Source organism: Canis lupus, chromosome 1 (genome assembly GCF_048164855.1).
Source record: "Canis lupus baileyi chromosome 1, mCanLup2.hap1, whole genome shotgun sequence".
NCBI classification, from domain to species: Eukaryota; Metazoa; Chordata; class Mammalia; order Carnivora; family Canidae; genus Canis; species Canis lupus.
The window spans coordinates 55,396,418-55,420,225 of NC_132838.1; the positions used below are offsets into that span (position 1 = coordinate 55,396,418).

The 23,808-nt window shown below is 49.2% G+C and overlaps 1 protein-coding gene across 7 annotated transcripts in view; it reads right to left on the reverse strand.

Annotated features, from left to right (window-relative positions):
• Window positions 1-23,808, reverse strand: part of RPS6KA2 (ribosomal protein S6 kinase A2) — a 345,946-nt gene that overhangs the window by 89,941 nt on the left and 232,197 nt on the right. For 5 of the 7 annotated variants that reach the window (XM_072830504.1, XM_072830506.1, XM_072830518.1 and 2 more), the window contains one exon: window positions 4,860-4,976. In XM_072830504.1, coding sequence (XP_072686605.1) covers window positions 4,860-4,976 — 117 coding nt within the window. Of the gene's footprint in view, window positions 1-4,859; window positions 4,977-5,195; window positions 5,215-6,000; window positions 6,082-23,808 lie in introns of those variants that run through there. The other 2 variants (XM_072830520.1, XM_072830536.1) reach the window with 2 other exon arrangements.

Sequence of the window (23,808 nt, forward strand, 5' to 3'; positions counted from 1 at the left end):
CTCCTGGGGCATTAGAGACCACCACGCTAGTGATGCTTGTTATCAGTGGAGGCGCCACCACAAGGGTGACAATGACCCACCCACTCCCCAAAATGCCTGCCTCATGGAGCCTCATGAAGCCAGAAAGACCTGCTACTGCACCTGTCTCCAGGGGAAGCCAGTTCCACCAGGTGTTGGGTTGGCGGGTGGGGATACAGGGTCACCCGTTGGGACAGAAGACAAACCAGCACATGGGGTTGGGGGTGGGGCTGTAGGGTCACGGTGGGGACAGAGGACACAGACCAGCACATGGGGTTGGCTCCCACAGCTCCCCACTTGGGGAGGAGGGCAAAGGGGAAGCGAACGGCTGAGGACGGTGTCTCCTGAGCAGAAGGTCTGCCTTCCTCACCAGATACTCTCGGTGTCTGTCCTGGGTTCACCGTGTGCCCTGGGGACCACACACTGCCTCCTGACCCCGAGTGGGTCCTGGCCCCAGGACAGCCCCTGTCCTGCTCCTTCCTGACCGCTGCCGGCATTTGGGTCACAGTTCTCTCCCTAGACCGGGGTCAGTGCCAATGAGCACTGACCTCCTCTGGCCCAGAGAACAATGGGGGTGGGAGGGACAGGCTGGCCCTGGATGCTGCCTCCAGGAGTGGGGGCCCACGCAACCACGGACAGAAGTCGGTTACCCCTTTTCTTTTGGATTTGGACTATTCTGTCCCTGAGCATTGATATTCATCTTTGGGGGACACAGGACGTGTCTAGGTGTGTGCATGTGTCCTTGTGGTTGCGCTTATTGGCTGGATGGACCTGGCTGTGTTGCAGAGCCCTGGGGACAAGCCTTCTGTGCCGACAGGCCTCCTGCAGTCTTGTGCTTACATCGACGAGGGCTCTGCTGGGGACGGGCCTCCCGACGGGCAGTAGAGCTGCACCAGCTGCGGTCAGAAGGGTGGGTGTGCAGAGAACAACTTCGTGTCTGACATTCTGAGCCCTCTGACTCATGGGAAGTCATGTGCCTTGCAGCATGTCTGGTCACACGGTGGATCCCCTCATGCCTCCAAGGCCTTTCCCCAGGCTGGTGTGGGCACGTGGGGACAGCCAGGATCCAGGTCATGAGCAGCAGCCCAGTGAGCATCCTGGAGAGGGTGGGGGTCCCACTCAGGACCTGAGCATTGGTGCCCAGCACCCAGGAAAGGAAGCTGTGTCCTGAAGTTGTGAGGGTGAGGGATGGGGTGTCTGGGGCAGGGAAGGGGCTGCCGGCGAAACAGCTGAGACTCTAGCAGCGAGGGGTTGTGACCTCTGGAGCAGAGGGTCACCGCAGAGCTAGAGCCGGGGGCTCCTGGCTCAAGTCCCCCATGAGCCTCAGCTGGGGGGCACTAACCTACTGACTCTTTACAGTGAAGCCTACTGGTTAGCCCCAGATGGGCAGGGCACTCTTAGAGTCAGACGACCAGTAGCAACAATAAAACCTTTCTTTCAAAATGTGCCATATCCAGAAACCACCTTTCCTGCCTGCATGTTCATCCCACTGTCCACCTCTCCCCCTGCACTGTCAGGAGGGTGTGCATGATGCACACGTGAACATATGTGAGAGCATATGTACGAGCTTGGGGATGAGTGGAAACCCATACTGGAAACCAAGTTCACGCGGGCTGCCGACCACTAAGAGGAGCATAACTGACATCAAATTTTGCGTGGAGAGTCACACATGAAACCGTCTTCTCTGTTGTATTTCAGGCTTTTAAAAATAAGATGATTGACAGTGATGGCTATTTATATGTATATTAAAAGAGTTCTACTTTTATTTTTGAAAAGAACTGGAAGACATTCCATTCTCACAGCATTCGCGAAGCCCCCATCAGGTGCCGGGCCTTGGGCGCACCATGGGCGCCGCAGCGGGGGGGACCCTGGGGACAGGCAGGGCACCTGATGGAGCCGGTGCTTAGGGCACAAACTACGGAGCAACCAATGCCACAGGTGAACCTGGTCATGAGTGAAGAGAAGGGCTCACGAGCCACAGGCTGCCACTCCCTACGGCGCCCCGTGCAGCCTCCTCTTAAGCTGGACGCGTGTCATTCAGGAACACATTTGGATGCAGTGAACTAAGTTCTGGATAACTCCAGCAGTTTCAGCAAATATGGTCACCGATTTTTCAATTCTAACCTAGCTGGCTTTAACAGGGTCCCCATTTCACTCCCGACCGCTTCTTCAACAGCTCAGCATGTGACATGCAAAGGCGTTACGTGGGGACACGTGGAGACGGATGCTTTGTCATCCTAAGTCTCCCCAGATCTTCAGGTGTCACTATAATCAGCAAAACCACTGCCTGACTCTCTCAGCAAACTTTTCGGCTCTTAGAGCTGCGACGTCGCAATCAGTCTGCAGTGTCCTCCGACAGAGCAGCCAACTGGGAGGTGCCGTGCGCTTTCAGAGGATGTAGGGTGACAGTGTCCTCAAAAGGAGGCATTTAAAGACCCACTCTTACATGCTATCAATTAAGCGATAGGAGAGCAAGGGCGTGTATTTATTTGGTTTAATCCCTTCTCAGAGTGTGGGAATTGTATCTGCATATCTTTCCCTTGAATATTTTGAAGAAAAGAATTGAAGAAATTCTTCTATTGAAGAAAAGAATGTTGCCACGCTGGCCCCTAGTGTTTATCCACTTGAGGGACCTCAAGGAGCAGGTGAGGGGATGGGAAGAGGGCGACGGTGTCACTTTCGGACTCTCCTGGTGGCTCCAGCACCTCTCTTGCCTGCAGACTCTCAAGGAACCCCTGGTCTGCATCACACACCTGGACACCTGTGCCGTACCTTCCAGAATTTCACTGCTTTCCCGATTCAATCCTGAAATTGCTTTGTCTGAGGCCAAGGCTGTTCCTCCTGTCCAAGCACCACTGCTCCCTCTGTGCTCAGCTACAGCCCTGTGTGGACAAATGTAATTTGTGTCTGTGGCTCTCTAGTGCCTAGTGTTGGTTCCAAGTCATCCCAGGGCACTTCTGAGAGCTTTCCAGAGCCCTGTTCTGTCTGTTGGTTGCCTCTCATCCACTGGGAGTCCTGGTCTTCGCTTCTAGGGCCCACCAAGCGCCATTCATTATTTCACTAGTTTTCCAAAGAATGGTTTTCAAAGTTCGAAATTTGGAGGTACTTGCACAAAGCCTTTTCTTCTTTTATCATTAACCCCAGGTATCTGAGGAGGGCATCTTCAAGGGCAGGTTTTGCCCAGTGAAGTTTCTGGACAGACTCCCTAGAGCCCCAGACCTGTGTCTCCATTGAGCTTGGAAACATTGTCCCATCCATCTGTCACCAAGCACCCGAGATGGGGGCGGTGGGCGGTGGTGACCAGGAGGCCTGAGGGACCCAATCAGAAGGCAGTGGCTGCAGCAGCCCCAGCTGCGCCCTTGCTGCAGACGAGGACCACTTGGTGGATAATGAGCTGCACGTCCAAGTCTATTCTCAGGAAACAACATGTGGCAAGTGTCTGTGAATTTGCTCGTCTTTATTCCAAAATCATAGTTCTCAGAGAAAGAATTATGCCTTCTTTTTTCTGACATTTCTAATTAACGGCGGACATTCCATTATCGCATAAATAGGCTTTGCCTTGTGCTCTTAGTAACACTCCTCACGCTGCAAGAGATTGAGATCTTCATTCCCTGCTTCCAAAAATACCTTATGATCCACATTAAGTAGCCATTCTTATTGGATACAAAATTGTGAATCCTGGAAATTTTGTGCAGTTCAAAACTACTATGTTTGTATGTACATCCGTGCAAACACCTCCTTCCCACGTCACTGTAGGGAAGTGGAAAAGAAAACAGAAAAAGTCTACCTTATACACAGGCCAAAAGACAAATTTTGCAAGGAATCAAATTTTCATGGTCTGTAAGAGACTTTCCAGAACATCACGAATGTTCTATTACTCGTGCCTTAAATCAACAGGCAGCAGATTTCATCTTGGCACAAAGTCCTATGGAGAATGTCCACATTCCATATAAAAATGAGTCTTCCAAAGCTCCAGGCCGCCGTTCTGCTTGCAGACAAGGTAGGCACTGAACCGTTCTCCTTGGGCCTGGATGTTGCAGACATCACGCTGTCAGAGCCTACAGATTCCTGACAGTCACGCAAGGATGCAGAAGAAGGAGCACAGTGTGCTGGAAAAACTCACACGTCGTCACAACTGGAGAATCCCTGACGTCCTGCTGGGCTTGGACGTGGCCCCAGTGAAGAGCCGACCACTTCTCATTTCCTGGCAGGGGTCGGCCCCACCGCACATTATCAGTGACATGGAAAGGGCGCGATTTCCAAGCGCAGATACAGCTTAGGCAACTGCTGGACAGGATCAGGCCTTCTTCTGTTGTAGCATAATCACATGGGTTATGTCATCCCCGTTGTATAGATGGGGAAACTGAGGCTCAGCGAGAGAGTAAGCACACCGCCGAGGCAGAGGGCAAGCAGAGAAGCCTGATGGCGAGGCCCAGCCTCCCTGCCTCCCGAGCACCATCATGGCTGGTCCTGAAGGATGCCACTTTCTTCCTCCTCGCTGGGTGTGTGCTTTCCGAGAGGCCTCGGCTCAAGGTCAAGAACTGTCCTCACCATGGTGATGAGGAGATGCTGAGGGAAGTCTGGGGCAATGTTGGGTACTTGGGCCCATGCAGCTCTGGTTTGCACAGCTCTGCGAGATAGTCGTAACCGTGCCAAGTGCTCATGGGCTGCCACGAACACAGGAGCCTGCAGACGGGGTGGGCCCATGGGGCTCACTTCCTCAGCCCAGGAGCCAACCTTGCCATCGCTTGCCGCCCCAGACACTCAGGTGCTTCCACCTGGGACGGGGACCCACCATAGAGCGTGTGGCCCACTCAGAGGGAATTGGAGCCCCAACTTACCTTCCCGTAGGATCCTTGTCCTAACACCTTCAGCAGTTCAAACTGGGAAGGGTCGGCCTTTTCAAACCCTTCCTTGACATGGTGGCTAATGTCAATCTCCTTGACGGTGCCTTCCTCCTGCAAGAGAGCACAGCACCCGGTGAGTGTACCACCAGCAGCCTCCCCGATCCACCACACTGCCGTCTCACGCTCAGGTCACCACGCACAAGGTGATGTTACGGATTCTGAGGACCGCGGTGAAAGAGGGAAAACCTCCTCTACCCTCAAGATCTTCCGGCCGGATCAAGGATTAAATTCACATGAGACAGGTTAACAGGAGGAAAGAAATCAAAGTACCATGTGTACCGAGGCCCCATAGCAAAGCCGAGACCTAGAGAAATGACCAGAGCAGGCAGTTTTTATTCTTTACAGACAAAAGGACAATAAATCTGCCAGGAGTTGGCAGGACAAAGAAAGCTCGACTTTGGGAGCCTCCATGAATTAGGAATTGTAGAGAGGGTTTGGGCTGGAGTAGGAAACTGGGGAAAAGTAGCAGAGATTCCTGTCTCTGGTGATGGAGGGCACCCTTCCCAGCGGGACGTGCTGGGACACATGCAACATCACAGAGTTTAAACCATCATCCTGATCTGTGCTTCCTTTCTGGAAGCAGGCCAGGGGAGCTGTTACTTGGTTCTTTCCCACATGGATCTTTGTCACTTGGTCTCATCTCAAGGACATGTAAAGGAGCTCTCCATGAAATCCAGCCTGCTTCTAACAGTTCGGGCAAACATTGGGATGGGGATGATCATGGAACCTATGGGACAGGATGAACCTCCAAGAACCTGTCCTAATGTCTACCGGGCTGTGCTGAAGAGGGCCATTTACAGACTCCCTACGTGGCTGCGGTTGGCTATAACGCAAGTGCGTGTCCTCCTCCCCCTCCTCCTCCACAAGCACAGGGCATCTCACTGGTCTCCCATAGATTATATTTCAGAAGAATCAGTCAGACGAGATTTTTCCACCAGTCCAGAAGCAAGATTTCCCAGGAGGAAAAAAAAAAAAAAAAAAGTCCTTGTTCTATAAATTAACACAATGACAGAAATCACTGATTTTTTTTCATCAGAGAACTTCCCGTCCCCAAAGATAACAGCACTTCGCTTACACCTGGGTATGCGATCCGCCCAGTGCCAGCAATCTGGAATCGGACAACTAGGAAGGAGGTGTTCATCCTGACAGTGGAGGCTGACTGCTGCTGAGTCGTTGTCTCTGCTTCCTGGAGACTCGGTTTCCAACCCCTCCATCCGTCTGATGGTTCACCCCCTGCCCTACGGTCTTGGCATCAGGCTAGGTGCTGCAGATTAGCAGAACGGGCTGGCTGAAAAGCCCATCTAAAAATAGTGACCGGTAATGACACGCACATTGTGTTCTGGGCACTCAGGACTTCTCATTGTGTTGAAGTAGAGATCCAGTCTGAGTCAGGCCTCGAGCTATGCGTGTTGGACATGGGTTTCCAATTGCAGGCTGCCAGGACGCCACCACGTCTCCCCTTATGTTAGCGGAATTTTCAAGTGAAATATGTTAGCAGATATTTTCAAGTGAAATCATGATAGCAATAATTTACATGACAGGGGTCTCTCTAAAGGGTACAAAGACTTCATTTCTCAGAAGTTTCGAGTTGTATTATTTTATCTCCACGTCACCTGTACTGGATCAAGGTCACACACACTGCAAACCCTCACTGCAGGTCAGCAGCCGACCCAGAATCTGTCGCTTTTTCTCTTCCAATGCTAAAGGGAACACTCCAAATTCCACATTCTCAGGGACGATTTGCTCAGGAGACAACCAATTGGAATGTCATAGATTTGTGATCACTTCTTGAATAAATAAGTAAGGATCTGGGGGCAAGGGTCACCCGATCGGGGATCACATTTAGACTGCAGTCTAGGTGGGGGTGGTCGCAGGTGAGGACAGCCCCGCTTTATGACTCAGGCCTCCGGGAGTTCCAGGCCCTGAAGGTTCAGGAGACCGAGCAGCTTCTGGAGGGGAACCTCTCTCCATCCAGGACGGGAAGGGGAAGGACCATGGGAACCTGGGCTTCAGGGTGTTGCCTGGTTTCCCGCGAGCGCTGCACTCAGTGCGGCTGCTGCAGACTTGAATTTCCCACTCAGACCAAGGTCAAAGCTGAGGTCCGAAATGACTCTCCACGGTACATGCTAGCCTTTTCTGCTGTGGACGTGTCAACTGAAGAACAAATGGAAGATTCTTTGTCCCTTAAGTGAGAACGAAATGGCCCTTTTCTGTTAACAAAGCACCTTCCGGCAATGGGCCCAGTGCCCACCCTCCACCTACAGCGCAGCCTCCACCCACAGCACAGCTGGAACCCTGATTTCCCACCTACAGCACAGCCCAGCTCCTGGAACCCTGATTTCCCTCCTACAGTGCAGCCTGGCCCCCAGAAGCCCGATTTCCCACCTACAGCACAGCCTGGCCCCCCAGAACCCCGATTTCCCTCCTACTTAACAGCCCGGCCCCCCAAACCCCAATTTCCCTCCTATTGCACAGCCTGGCTCCCAGAACCCCGATTTCCCTCCTACTGCACAGCCCAGCCCCCCAGAACCCCGATTTCCCTTCTACAGCACAGCCCGGCCCCTGAAACCCCGATTTCCCTCCTACTGCACAGCCCAGTCCCCCAGAACCCCGATTTCCCTCCTACAGCACAGCCTGGCCCCCAGAACCCCAATTTTCCTCTTACTGCACAGCCTGGTGCCTGGAACCCCTATTTCCCACCTACAGCACACACAGCCTGGCCCCCAGAACCGTGATTTCCCACCTACTGCACAGCCTGGCCTCCAGAGCCCCAGTTTCCCTCCTACAGCACAACCCAGTCCCCAGGACCTCAATTTCCCTCCTACAGCACAACACAGCCCCCAGAACCCCGATTTCCCTCCTGAATAACTGCTATCATGCAGCCGTGGTAATGCAACACTGACAGTATGAGCCAGGTAATGATTCCCCAAACCACATCGTCCCATGACTTCATTAACAGGCACGGCGCCGAATAGAAATATAAAACTCCACACTGTCTGCGGGCCCAGGGTGGGCAAGAGAACGCAGTGTCGGTGTGGACGGCCGAGGAGGCCGGGGTTGGCAGGGGCGTGGGCTCTTAGCTTGGCCTGCAGGTCTCCTCCCGGATCATACTTCACAGGACGCTTGTGTTTTATGAATATTCCAGATCATTCCTCCTCTTCAGCCTCTCTTTGTGGAGAGCCAGGGGCCTGCAGTGGCCGTAAACGAGGCCACTCACCCACTGGGACACTGTCAGCTGGCGTTGGTCTAGTGGGAGCCCATGGTGCCCAGACCCCGGACTCCCACCCCGTCCCTGCTCCTGGTGCACCTGCTCACCCGTGAAGCTGACTTCGTGCCTCTCTAAGGACACAGGGGCCAGTCTCCCAGCGGCCTTCCGCCCTCCCATCCACACTCCCTCCCAGTTCAAATCAAAGGTTGACAGACAAGTCTCTCAGAACACTTCAAGTTTTGTGTATTCTTGCTGCCCAAGAATTTACAGCAAACGTACCCAAAGCACGTAGCTAATTTCACCTCCGAGGATGGTGTCAGAAACCTCAGGATGCTCTTCCCTGATCACATTGCAATGCAGTTCGTTTCTCACATAAAATCAGTAAGGTCTTTAAGAGCAAAGAATCTCAATTATCCCTAAGGAATCAAGAGTGTCAACATTTTCGATTTTAGAGTTTTGCATTTGTAGTGACATTCTGGCTTCGATGTGCCTGAGGATACTTGGTTTTTCTCTTTCCCAAAAACTTAAAAGAAGGAAGGGAGGGGAGGGGAGGGAGGGGAGGGGAGCCTGATCCAATGCTGACCACAGGGGCCCACGTGCACAGCAAACAGACCCAGGCAGGGAGGGAACATGCCCAGGCATGTCTGCTCTGTTTCCAGACGGAACATCCTATTTTCTGAATGATCATTGCCCTAAAGGGCAACTAGCATTATAATATCACCCAGGTCTCATTTTGAAATAAATGCCTTTTCTTTGTTACCAGGCAGGCTGTTTTATCCAGAACCCTGTGGATTTTAATGGTATTCCCTTAAGAAAATAAACTCTGTCGCTAAAGGCTCTACACATGGCACTAAATATTTGGTTTCTAACGTGACTCCTGTTGATGGGGGAACACAGGGCTAGCTGAGGACAAGGCACGAGCATGGGGCAGCACACTGACAAAAGGGACCTTCCTCTACGGACTCAACTGCCTCGATGTTCATACTTTGCTAAGGGCAGAAGGCAATCTTAGTCCGACCCCCAGGAGCCTGTAAGTCTACTTTAACATATAAAAATTCCTTTAGAATTTCCCTTTATCGCTATGCCCCCAGATACATGTTGGCAATCATCCCCCAAACACATGGCCCACTGATAGACATCTGAAGGGTCTCATGACTCAGGTTTTATTAGACGGTAATAAGTGACCTTATCCCAACAATAGCTGGCCCCCTCAAGGTCCTGGAAACCTTGCTCCCAAGATTCCTTAGAGAATACAGCTATCTCAAACCCCTCCCAACTCCCAGGTGTATAATTAGCTGCCCCTCACAGGCCCGGGGCAGCAGGTCTTCCTGCCCACGGGTCCTGTCTCTGTGCTTTAATAAAACCACCATTTTGCACCAAAGACGTCTCAAGAATTCTTTCTTGGTTGTCGGCTCCAGACCTCACCTGTATTCCCCAAATTCATCACTGTGAATGTGCATTTTTTTTTTAAATAACTTGAGAAATTTGTTGAGATGATGGTACAATGGTCAGGTGCCTGCTCCACAAGCAAGAGGGTTTCAAAACAGCTGTAACGTAAGAGATAAAAGCTAGAGAAATAAATTGTTTAGGGGATCCTTGGGTGGCTCAGGAGATCCCTGGGTGGCTCAGCGGTTTAGCACCTGCCTTGGGGCCAGGACATGATCCTGGAGTCCCAGGATCAAGTTCTGCATCGGGCTCCCTGCATGGAGCCTGCTTCTCCCTCTGCCTATGTCTCTGCCTCTCCCTCTCTCTGTGTCTCTCATGAATAAAAAAATAAAATCTTAAAAAGTAAATAAATAAATTGTTTAAATGATGTCAATATGTGACAAGGTCATTTGTGACAATGAATTTTTAAAATCTCTGTGGAACTGTGTTTGCACTTCTGATGCATCACAGAGCTTCCTGTTACAGGTGTCCCAGCAGTGGTGGGGAGGGGTTGGTGGGCCTCAGATGGTGATGAAGACGGCCGGGTACGGAACACCTCACCGCCATCCTCTCCTCCCTTCACCAAGATCACTTCCTCAGAATGTCCTCCTTGCTGAAGCATCAGCTTTTCATGTCATTGTTAAGGGGAGAATATTTATGAAAAGCGCATGCAAATTAAAAGTTGTGAAATATTAGTGATAAAGACATAGAAAATTAAAATTGGGCAAGTGTTAGCTTCACCTCCAGAACAGGGGGAGACTTCATTCTAGAAATCACCAATTCGCATGCAGGATACCAATTCCCACAAAGGGTACACAGTGACTTGTTAAACAGGTGGTTTATAAATGTGTGAAAAGAACGAGGAAAGTATGAAGGCTCTGAGTCACTGTGAGCAAGTCCTGCCCAACAAGCCCCGCTGGACTCCTGACACAGTCAGTGCAACGACAGCAGGTAAGCGCTCCCCTGGTTTGTGGAGAGCTCATAGCCCTGCAGGAAGCTCAGGTGGGCAAGAGGCTGACGTCACACGGTGTCTGCACAGCTGAGTACCACCAGCTACTCCTCTGGACAGCAGGCACATCTTGTTCCAGAGGTTCTCAACCTGGCCAGGTGCCTACCTGCATCACCACCCCGGGAGCTAGGAGCTAGTTAAATGGGCAGGTCCCAGGTGGGGACAGGCCAGCCAGGTGCCCACTTGCATCAGAACCATCCTGGGAGCTAGGAACTAGTTAAATGGGTGGGTTCTAGGAGGGGGCAAGGCCGGTGAGTCCAGGGTCTGTGAAGGATGGGGTCCTAGCTCTGATCACAGAAGTGGGTTTCACTTAGCTTTTCATGTCATTGTTAAAGGGAGAATATTTATGAAAAGCACGTGCAAATTAAAAGTTGTGAAATATAAGTGATAAAGACATAGAAAATTAAAACTGGGCAAAAATTAGCTTCACCTCCAGAACAGGGGGGAGACTCCATTCTAGAAATCACCAATTCGTATGGCTCACACCAGCACTCCCTGTCCCCCTTCTGTGCATCCCACCAGCATAAGTGGATACTCAGTGAAAAGAAGTGCTAGTCTCCCCAGCACAGGCACTACCCGCCAGTCTCCACAGGACGGTATGACCCACCAGTCCCCGCAGCACGGGCACGACCCGCCACTCTGTCTTCCTCTGTCTTCCTCACTGGCGTCTAGGACATGCTGCTCTGGGGGCCCCTCCTACCCCCCCCCCACTCTTCTGTCTCCTTTCCTCCTTCCTTATCTCCCTGCTTCCCAACATCCTGCCACGCCTGGCTCCATCCCTGGCCTCCTGCCCTGTGGTCACCCCCTTGGACCTCACCCTGTCGTGGGGCTTCATGCCAGTCTCCAGACGGCACCTGTCCCTGGAACTCTGATTCTGGAGGCCCATGGCAGACAGCTGAGAGGCAGTATGAGAGTCATCGGATGGGGCGACGCGCCCTCCTTGAGGTTCTCCTTCATGCAGGAGTGGGTAAGAGGCCCAGTGGGACTTGTCACCAGTCCCCTGCCTGTGAGGCCACGAGGTCACCTTAGGTTCACAGCTTTGTCAACTGCCATCAGGACACAGTCCATTTCAACTGTCCTCTAATTCTGGGTTCTCACTCAAACACAAGTTTTGACCTCTGAATATTTGCTCCTAACTTCCCAACTCACGAATGCATTTACATTTTTATTTTTTAGTATTTTATTATTTACTCATGAGAGACACTCAGAGAGGCAGAGACACAGGCAGAGGGAAAAGCAGGCTCCCCAAAGGGAGCCTGATGCAAGACTTGATCCCGGTATCCCGGGATCACGACCTGAGCCAAAGGCAGACACTCAACCACTGAGCCACCCAGGTGTCCCTATATTCACATATTTTAAGAAAGATAATGTATCCAGTACTATTAATTGTTTTTAGCAGGAGAGTGTGCCACTCGCAGTCTAGGGTACTGCTAGAAAGAGAAGTTCAGGAGTGCTTTCGAGGTGGAGAGAAGAGCTTTCTGTGCCTCTTCTGGAAGGTAAGGACCAGAGGAGATGCCCTAAAGAGCCCAGGTTGGGGGGGGTGGGGAGCAGGGAGGACAGAAGACAGACAGGGTGAGGTGGGAGGTGGGGGTCCATCCCTCAGGGAGCTCCTGCATCGTCTGTGCAGCTTTGGGGTCTCTGTTCACCGTAAAGCTTGCTGAACCAACTAACAATGCGGCTCAGTGCAGAAACCCAGGGGGCAGGTGGCTTTGCACGCACCTCTCATATGAAGTGAGAATGACTAGAGCCACAGATTCTACAGAAGAACCCCTCCTTTCAGACAGGTCAGGAGGCTCCTTCAGGGGATCAGGGGCCGGGCCTCCAGCAGGTGCCCCCCGCCCCTGGGTGCCCACCCCCCACCCTAGACCCCTGCAGGTGGCCTTGCTGCCCTTGCACCAGGCCTGGGCCGTGCGTGAGCTCTGGCTAGCGCGTGCTCACAGGCCCGGCCACACGTGTCTGGCCCATTTCTCAGGAAACAGCTTCTACAAAAAGTTTCCTCTCCATCTCTCAAGGGCTAAAAATAAGCTGAGCCACTCAGTCCAGCCGCACCACTCCCAGCGAGAGTGGAAACCAAGCTGGTCCTATGGGCACTTGCTGGAATCCGGACAAAACCCGGACGCCTTTCTTTAGGAAGAAGTCTACAACCGGACAGGCGGGAGCAAGCAGGAAGGATGAGGGCCGGGGAAGATAAGGGAACCCGCTGGGTGAAATGTTGAGACAGCAGGTAGCAGCTCTGAAATTTCAGGAGTGGGACACACGACACTGGAGTAGGGGAAAGATGGGCTCAGTTGCCCAAGATCCGTTTTCCACCCTGGTCATTCCCAGTGCTGGAAGTGCAGGTGCCCTTGGCCCACCGTTTGTGGGATGCACGATTCCCAGAGAGAGGCCCTCCCTCCTTCCGGAATGACAGGCGGCCAGGACAGGGCATCTGCACAGGGTCTCGGGGCAGCACCAAGTGAAGAGACAAGAGGAAGCATGGGAAACACAGCAGAGGCACCCCCTTTCCCTTACACCCCAAATCCCGCCTTCTACTACCTCCACTCCTACTGGCTTTGGTGGTTGAGATAAGATGAATGCTCCCCTCTGTTTCAGCCTCTCATGGGTCTGTCTTTCTTTCCCTGGCTGCCTGTTGTCCCTTCCAATCACCTTCCCTTCCAGCCTTCCGTGAGGCTCTCATCTGACGGCATTTTTATAAATTGCAGTCCACGTAAATCAGACTCCCTGACAGCAGTGACTTGAAGACTGACCCCCAGAGTGGCATTTCTGCAGGGCCTCCCTCACCCAGAGGAGGGCTGTGGGCTTGGTGGGCCATGGCATCCTACTGGTGGGTCATGGTGTCCTACTTGTGGGCCATGGAATCCCACTGGCAGGCCATGGGGTCCCACTGGCGGGCCACAAGGTCCCACTTGAGGGCCATGGGGTCCCACTGGAGGTCCATGGCATCCCACTGGCAGGCCACGGGGTCCCACTGGTGGGCCACGGAGTCCCACTGGCAGGCCACGGGGTCCCACTTGAGGGCCATGGGGTCCCACTGGAGGTCCAAGGCGTCCCACTGGTGGGCCATGGGATCCCACTGGAAGGCCACAGCATCCCATCGGCTGGTAGACTGTGACTCCCACCTCCTGATGGCTCCCCATCCTCCGGGTGAGCCAACGCCAGCAGGCCCCCCACCCCAGCCCCCCAGGAAAGCAGCATCTGTGAGGCCCGAGGCAAGGGGCCCTGGCCTCCGACCGCCGTGTTTGAGGGGCAGGCTGTACACCTGGCTCCTGGGCCCTTCCCACTTCATCTTGAAACTTGCCTTCTGTGATGTGTTTTCTAACAAGTCATCTCTAATGACAGATGACAAAGTCGCTATCCATGGATTTATTCAGAGGCACCGAGGAATCTACAAAGAGCCTCATAACTCGATGTGTATGGAAAGTGTGTGCCACTAGGTCCAGCCACAGGGATGTTTCCTCAAGGAACAGACAGCTCTCTGCGGGGATGCCATGAGCTCTGGGGCAGCAGGATGTGTGTGCAAAGGGGCTGGAGGACCTTATCCCTTACCACAGCTTTAAACATAGTGCTAAGTAAAAACCCACAGAGGGTGATAGAGCACCAGGCTTCACACCAGGGGCTCTCCCAATAGACCATTATTGCTACACTGTTTCTCTTCCTCAAAACATTTTTCACTTTGGGTTTGAGATGCGTAGGATGAGAGAGGATGTACTGAGAGATAAGAGGCTTTAAAATCTCAAATGAAAAACCCACATGATGTAACCCAGGAGATCAGTGTAATTAATGCAGTTACGGTCATATCCCAGTGAGATCTACTGGGATCAGCTCCATTCTTTCTTTCCAGCAAAGAGAAAACTTCATGCCTATGTATATCACCTTCTCCAAGATGGAATTATTGATATATTTCTTTTTTATTTTTTAAAGTTTATTTATTTATTTTTAGTAATCTCTACACCTGACATGGGGCTCGAACTCAGGACTCCCAGATCAAGAGTCATGTGCTCTTCTGACGGAGCCAGCCAGGTGGCCCCAATTATTTATATATCTCTGACTTTATATGCCAGTTTTATTTTTTCCCCCAAATCAACATTTTGTAAATGTTTGGTAAATACCTCTATCAGAGCAAGTTGTCAGAAATAGATGTTCCTGGGGCATCTGGTGGTTAAGTGTTTGACTCTTGATTTTGGCTAATGATCTCAGGGTTGTGGGATAGAGCCCTGTGTTAGGCTCACTGCTCAGCGGGGAGTCTGCTTGAGATTCTCTCTCCCTCTGCCCCTCACCCCTTCTTGCATGCTCAATCTCACTCTAAAATAAATAAATCTTTTAAAACAACCAAACATACAAACAAACAGATGTTCCTGACTGAGCAGAATAAGGAAATGCTGAATCAGAGAGTAGTTGGCAACTCTGTGTGGGCAGGACTGTTGGGTTCGCATGAAGCTGTTTCTGTTTCAAGTCCTCTGTAACTACGGTCAGTGAAAAGCCTGGGTCCCCTGCTCACACCTGGGCGCTAACCGTGCTCAGGATGCGACTGATGGTGGCCTGCTCTCATTCCTTCTCTAGTAAATGAGACAGTCCCATGGCCAGATACACAGTTAGAGGCAGGAGACAAATCTATGAGTGTCATTATGGGGGTTCCATCTTTTGTTCTCATCAAAAGAAAATCTGAGGTATGGAACCACAGTTCTCCAGAACCATTTAAGGAGAACTTACCACCTACTGAGAACTTACATTCAAAGCTCCTGGTCAAATGGTAGGTTCAAATCCTCAAAAGGGCAAAGAATATTCTCCAAGATAATGTAAACCAATCAAAGTCTACATGGGTTGTTTGTCTTTCTTAATACACACAGAAGATCATCACTGTAAATCTGTCCTTGGGAACATTTAAGGCAAAGGCACAAACCATACAGTACAGATTCTCTAGCACTCACTGGCAAACCAGTCCTACAAAGTGAGTCAAGGGCGAATAACGAGCTGGTGGACCAAAACTATGGGCTGTATTAGTTCAATAGCTTAGACGTCCATCAGAAGGTGTGTGGCTCGGGGCCACAGACCAGTGCAGCACCTTCTCCCTGGAGCGGGCAGAGGAGGGAGTATGGGGATGGCCTGATGGCGTGTTTTTAAGCAAACCTGGGTACAGAAAGGTAATTTGGTTTCCACAAAGAAAATGTTCCTTAAGTAACAGGTTTTTGTTATGGTCCAAGAATATGTGGCAATAGTTATTAAAATTGATTGCTCTGATTGGAAAAGCCTCATCCTGGAACGTCTATGTTCCCAGCCCTTCCTCTGCAAGTAGACATGCAGAGAGCACCCGTCCCTGCAGGAGGGAGGTGCTGGCCCTGACTGTTTGGGCAGGCAGAGAAGAATCTATAGGGAGCAGATAGGAATGAATTATTCAAATTGATAACATTATTCACATTCAGATGGGAATAATTTGCCAAAGGATCTTAAAAGGCCACTTGCTTCGGGAAAATAACAGCAGTACCATTGACCACGTGGGCAAGTACCTGGGATGAGGCCATGTTTTGGGGTAAGCAATAATTGTGCCCTGTACAGAATTCTATATTGTGATAGAAAGTAATCAGCCACAATGCAAGAAATGATCTGAAGAGCCACTAAATCCATGTTTTACAGAAAGTAATGTGAACAGAAGAGAAAGGTCCATGAATAGAAAAGCACTGGTCTTGGGTGCAGACTTCTTTTATTCTACACACAAATTCCATGGTCTCTCCGGAGGCACATGCATTCGTACCTTCTGACCCAGGAATCTCAGTTTTCAGGCTCTATAAATAAAATGTGAACATAGCAAGTTGTTTGCTACAATAGGTTTTTTTTAACATAAGAATGAAGAAATGGGAAACAATTTAAATGTCCAGCAAATACGTGAGCATTAAGTAAACAATGACACAACCACCACATGGAATTTAACGCAGGCATTAAAAGTGATTGTGCCATTTACAATTGCTCCCAGAAAGGCACACTCAGGTAAAAACTTACAAAATGTGTAGTCGCTGTGTGCTGTAAACTATAGAATGCTACGGAAAGAAATCAAAGAGCTAAATAGAGAGAGATGCCCTGTCCATAGATCAGAAGACTGAACACAGTGAACTGTTTAATCCTCCAAAAATGGATCTGCAAGTAAAATGCAATTCTTATCAGAATCTGAGCAAGGCTTTCCATAGGTATAGACAAGCTTATTCTAAAATGGAAATGCAAATGCAAAAAACTGGCAATAGCTAAAAACAATTTTGAAAAAGAGTAACCAAGTGGGAGGAATCACTGAACCCACATGAAGGCTCACAACATAGCAGAAGTAATCAAGGGAGTGTGTTACTGGGGGTGGGGCAGACTCAGGGGCCAGTGGAACAGAAGGGGGAACCCTAGAATAGACCCATCCAGTTACACCCAACTGCTCTTGGACAACGATGAAAAGTTAATTAGAGGGATATCTGGGTGACTCAGTGGTTGAGCATCTGCCTTTGGCTCGGGTCGTAATCCCGGGGTCCTGGGATCCAGTCCCACATCGGGCTCCCTGCGGGGAGCCTGCTTCTCCCTCTGCCTATGTCTCTGCCTCTCTCTGTGTGTCTCTCATGAATAAATAAATAAAATATTTTTTTTTAAAGAAGAAAAGTTAATTCGATGGAGGAAGGAGAGTCTTTTCAACAAATAATGCTGAGGCAGTGGACCTCCAAGGGAAGAAAGAAAAAAGGCAAGGTGACCTAAATCCCATATCTTATGCAACAATTAAGTGAAAATGGATCAGGGATGTGAGCGTAAAACATAAAACTATAAAATGTTTAGTAGAAAAGCTTCAGGACATACAGCAAGGGGGAACATTTTTAGACATGACACCAAAAGTGTGATCCCTACAAGGGAAAATTGATAAATTGCACTTAATCAAAATTTAAAACTTTTGCTCTCAAAGAGTCTGTGAAGAAGATGAATAGAGATGCTATAGACTAGGAGAAAACATTTGCAAAGCACTCGTCCAACAAAGGCCTGTGTCTACAACATAAAGAATTCCCAAAACTCAACAGGTAAAGAAAACAAACAGTCCAATTAAAAAATAGACAAAGGAGATAAACAGGCATTTCACAAAAGAAGATATACAGATGGATGGCAAAGGGCCACATGGAAATATATTCAACATCTTTAGCCATCAGAGAAATGTAAAACTGCAATAAGATATCACTACCTACCTATCAATGACTAATATAAAAAACAAACAGTGATAACATCAAATGCTGGCAAGAGTGCAGAGAAACTGGATCTCTCACACACGGCTGGTGGGGATGTAAGGTGGTACGGCCACTGGAAACAGTCTGGTAGTTTCTTACAAAATTAAACCTGCACTTACTGTAGCAGCCAACAGTGGCATTCTTGGACATTAATCCCAGAGGAATGAAGACTATGTTCGTACAAAAACCTCTATTTGCAACACCCAGACTGGAAAGAACCCAGATGTCCTTAGAGGGGTAAATGGCTAAGCAAGCTGAGATCGGTCATCCCACAGCAACACAACAGAACACATTATTGATATGCACAACTCGAATGAATCACCAGAGAGTTATGCTGAGTAAAGAAAGTCAGTCTCCAAAGATTGTATTTATATGGTTTCGTTTGCATGTCATTCTTGAAATGACAAAATTATAGAGAAAAAGAACATATTAGTGGTTGCCAGAGGTAGGGGATGGTGTACGTGTGTCCACAAAAGTGTTGTAGGGGGATCTTCGTGGAGATGAGACAATTCTGTGTCTTGATTGTGGTGGTGGTGATTACATGAATCTACAGATGTGACAAAATTGAATAGAACTACACACACGTACATATAAAAGTGATGACGTTTGAATAAAGTCTGTTGATGTCACCAAATGCCAAATTCTTAGTTTGAAGGTTGCAGTATTGTTATACAAGATCTTACCAGCAGGGGAAATTGGGTAAAGGGCAGATAAGAGTTCTGTACTAGTTTTTGCAACTTCCTGCAACTCTATAATTACTTCAGAATTTTAAAAAAATTTTCTAAGTGATTCTGAAGTCCTTTTGGCAATGCTGAAAGAGCCCGATTATAAGATTGTAAATGAAAGGAGGCAGTCCATAAATTTTACGTACATAATGGTTACCATGACATTTAAAAAATATGTAGGAAAAATATTTATGGGCAATAATTTGAAATATTAATGGTGGCAGTATTGGAGGAATATAAAGGATTAATTTTCTTCCTATTGCTTTTTAAATTTCATTATAAAGAAATAAGAAAATGATCAAGAAGACCCAGGCTTCTATAGAAGGAAATTTAAAAATAGTAAAGTCATCTTACTGTCTACATGAGATTCCCACATCCACCCACTGCTCTCCTATCCGGCAACTCTGAAACACTATGGGAAGTTTAGGCAAAATTAACTATGAACTAATTAAGCAAATAAAATCTTGCTGTAAGAAAACAAAAAGACAGAAGCCAGCATTAAGTACTTTGGATACCATTTCTGGATGCAAAGAATTAACTTGCCATTTGGTTGAAAAGAAAGGCTCAATATTTTTAAAGCTATTAAGATTTTTATACTCAAACATGCGGGATTCATCTTGTAGATTAACACAAAATTTCCAATCAGGGTGCAGATGGTAAACACAAATGTGTACAATACAGAGGCCAACACACACTTTCCCGCCTGGCAGATGGCCAGTGGGTTAACAGATCATTTCCCTGGGACACCAGGTATTTGGGGGAGAGTGGTATGAATTTACTGGAAACCGACAAACAAAAAGCTGGTTTAAAAGTGAGATTAGAGATGAATGTCTGCTATAGCTAATTAAACAACCAAGTTGAGTGAGATAAATTTGTCCTAAATAGGTTTGTAGATATAAATATGAAGAGTTTACTTTTTTTTCCTGAAGTGTCATGACTAGTAATCCAAGAAAATCAAGCAGGGTCAGTTTTGTAGTGTGTGTGTGAATGTTGGATTAGCCATCCCTGCATCTCTGAGGGATGGTTCCACCTGGGTGGTGTCCCCCAATACGAGGCCAAAGCAAGATTCGGTACTTGGGGCAATGGAGGAGCACCATTTCTGCCAATACTCTGGTCCTGGCTATTTTTGTAGTTTCTGGCCAAAAGTAGATCATCCCAAACATCCTTAGAGAAGACTGCTGATTCAGTGATCAGAGTTTCAGAACCCGGTTCATGTAGCTGGTCTGCTGTACACACTATATTTTCCGATTCCGATGATTCTTATAGGTAGAGTCTAGACAGAAAACAATCATGAGCTTCACAATGAAGTGTAAATAATTTCAGCGGCAATGTGCAGATTACTTTTTACTGGTTTCCAAAACTGTTGAAAAGATTACACTTTTGGACAAAAACCTGCTTCAAAGAAGTTAGCTCAATGACCATCCCTCTTTTGGTTTTTAGACCATCTTAGCTGACATTTTAAATGATTATGAAGCATTCTGCTAGAAAGCCAAACAGATATAGCTTACAGTTTTCGAGTGCCCCACTGGCACACCCACACCCCATTGCCCCCCACCCTGAGCCTGGAATTGAGAGAACCTGGCCCAAAAAAATGAAATCAAAGGGAATTAAGCTAACTTGAGATCTACGCAAGCATTAGTTTTTGCCAATTATAAACTATAAGTGACAGATTGCCAACAGTCATGAGCACAGATGAAGTATCTCAATCAAGGTGACAAACGGGGTTGGTTTTCGCCGCACATCCGTTTCCGTGGTGTCCTACACAGCAGCTCGCTGCTATCAGCACTGCACTAGTGTTCACACAAAACCAAGAGCGAGTCTAATGATCCATCGTAGGGCCAGCCGAGGAATCTGGACAATTAAAATTTAACCCTTCTATAGACCGACTTCACCTGCCTAAAGTTCCTGGTCACCCAGTGACCTGTGATGCTATTTGAAAGAAGCTCAGGGGCCTGGCAAACGCTTCTCAGAGAAATCAGAGGTTCCGTGCAGGTGAACACATTCTCAGCTGACTCCTCCAGTGGCCGGGCACCTTGTGCAAACACCTGTTTGTTGTTGGTGGTACCCTCCTACCTAGCAAAGTGCCTGATAGATAGTATTTACTCAATAAGTGTTTGTACAGGAATAAACGAATCCCTCCCGGGTGGTTTTAGGAAGCATAGCAAATGCCCTCCCGTTTGGCTTTCTGCAGGATGCTCTGCTCCAAGCATCAGTCTGCAAAACCACATGTACAGCACGACCACGCCAACCTGACGAGTGTTGATCCTAATTATTAGGGCGTCACACATGGGCTCGGGACCTTTCTGCACATGTGGAATCATTCCTTATTTATATAGACTTTATTTTTTTTATTTTTTTTATTTTTTAATTTTTTTTAATTTATGATAGTCACAGAGAGAGAGAGAGAGAGAGAGAGAGAGAGAGGCGAGCAGAGACAAAGGCAGAGGGAGAAGCAGGCTCCATGCACCGGGAGCCTGACGTGGGATTCGATCCCGGGTCTCCAGGATCGCGCCCTGGGCCAAAGGCAGGCGCCAAACCACTGCGCCACCCAGGGATCCCTATATAGACTTTCTAAATTCAAATAAATCATATTATAAGTGTTTAAAAGCCTATCCTAGCTTGGGGTTTCACCAAAATGCTTCCACCACGTTCAATAATTTATCTTGCTGCCTTTCTAGATCACACACTGTGTCATCGACCTGAGGATGGAGAAAATCCTAAAACTTTCCTGAAGCTCTGGTAGTCAGATGCCAAATAGCTAACTGCTTACCCCAGAAAAATGATAGGAAAACTCATTTGGAAAACTCTGTTGGTTGAGGTTATTCTTCTGAATCGAGGCGTGAGAGTTGTATCATTTCCTATGCACAGAGAGAACTAGCTCTTCATTGAGGGGTATAGCAGGGACGGACCAACCACGACGCATAATCCCTGCACTTTGGTTGTGGCAGCGGCCGGTGCTCAGCAGCTCCATCTAATGCTGAGGGCAAACCAGGTCATGAGATCTACTAGGCTCTGCAAACGGCCTAAAATCCAAACGGCCCCACAATCATTAGTCTAGGCGCACACTAGCATCATCTTGCTGGATTAAATCCTCCCAGTAGAGCACGTAGGCTGCAGGTATCAAGGATCCTGGCCACTTACTCATGTTTATTCACACTCCTTTTGTTTCTGTTTAAACTCCTTGATACAAGGAGGTGCTTAGAAGGAACAGGATTCATTGGAACCCAGTGGTAACCACTGGTGGAGCCAGTGAGCAGCAAGGTCCTGGGCAGAGTAGGAAGGCGCTTGGGGAGAGCTCCCGGGGCACAGTACCCACCTTTCTCTCCCATGGCCCGCCCTGACGCAACGGTCCCACCGTCCCACGCCTGGCTCATCTCACTGTTGCTGCCACTATTACTGAGCCAAACGCAGGGTACTGCTCTAAACGGACTTGGCCAACTTCTGCGGCAATTATATTTTCAAAAAGAAAACCAGTCTACTTTTGTCTGTTTTTCAATGTTTCCAAATTGCTCTTCTTTCCCAGAATGACAGCTTTGGAACATTAGTGCAAATCCCCCTGAGATTTGCATGTATTCTTGGCTCTCACCCAGAACTGAGCTCCACTGCAAAATACACAGGGTTAGGTCAAAGTCTTCGTGGGAACTGTGTGTGTGTCTCAGGGTGAGCGCCCGCCAGCAGGCTGCCCCGGAGCCGTGGCTGAAATTGCACCAAGCCCTGTGTGTGTGTGGCATTGAGGGACCGTACGGAATGATCCAGGGCAGTTCCCGGAGCTGCCACCGTGGGGGCATCCGATACAGTTCTAAGTGGGGCTTTCAGCCGCTCCTTCCCCCAGACTGACATGCTTTTCTTATTATCCTTCAAACCTTCCAAATAACGGTTACCCAGGAAATTACAACTGGCTCTCTCCTCAAGTAAGAGTGCTGCAAGTTTTCACGAGTTTTTGCAAATTTCCACTTCAGTTTCAAGCCTGGTGACCACCGTATTCCCAGACTGCAAGGCAGCTCTGCAAAGCGGAGTGTGACGACGAGAGCGGTGAGTGTGGAAGCGCACGATTAGCTACAGGGCCAGGAGCTACCGAAGGAATAAAAATCCCACGGGGTTTGTTTCATTGATCTGAGGGTGCACACTGTTCCAGGGAGGCGGAAGGATGGGTCCAAGACAAGGAGCAAGGTCTGAGTCACCAGGCTTCATCAGATGAGGAGGCAGAGGTAGTGGGGACACTGTCTCCTTCACTGTGGTCCTCAGAGGTCACACCTGCCCCTGGGACAGGAGAGCCAGCCAGCCACCAGGTGTAAGCTCCAATCAGGGCAAAGTTGACCCGTGATGGAACTCTGACGTCCAGCCAAGGAGACTCCCACGCCATGACCCTGCCAGCAACTGCACTTCGAGTCTACACACACACACACACACACACACACACACAGGGCAGGTGTGCTCAGGGTCCACCAAATGAAACAGCCCTGGATCTTACAAAAATAAACCAGTAACTCACCAAACCCGATTTTGAAATGAGTTGAGGGAGTTCTCAGTCCTAGAATTTCCCCCTGTGTAGCTAAAATCCTGTGCAAGTGACAGCAAGACACAGCTGTTCAGTAAACACCACGCGACTTTCCCCAGCACTTTGGGCTCAAATATACTCCATTGGCTTGAGCCGGGAACATCCCGCCTGAGCATTTTTGTCTTCCTCGTGGGTGTTCAGCAGGTCTTATGGTGGGAATGGGGCAATCTTCTCCAGGGCAGAGGCCCTGGGGGATGGGACAGCCGTGCTTCCGCCTGGTCCCTGGGCTCAGCTTGCAGGGAGTGGGACTGAGAGGGCCCACAGCACACCCAGCAAAGCGCTGGTGCCTACAGCCTGCTTCTGTCTATCCTGTCCCCTGTCTGATGTGAGGCACCTGCTGTGTGTTCCACACATTCCCTTTCCTGTTTCCATACCGTCTCCAGTTTTTTTGTATTTTAATTTTTTATAAACATGTAAACTATTAACAGACGGGTCCTACAGATCTATTTCTACTTGGACGCACCCAAGATGCGATCTTGGATACAAAATCCCAGAAGTGGGATGGCCCTCGGCCCTCTGAGCCTGAATCTTCTTCCAAAGCTCCAGGTCTTCACGGAGTTTGTTGTCTAGACCACTGGCCAGGACCTGGCTATCCTTTCCATCCATCACATCCTTGGTCTGTTTAAAACCCAACCTGGAATGGTGTATCAGCTTGGATTCCGTGTACTCATGACCACAGGTATTGCCTCATTCTCGGTGAGCTCTCCTGCCCCCCTGGTGAGA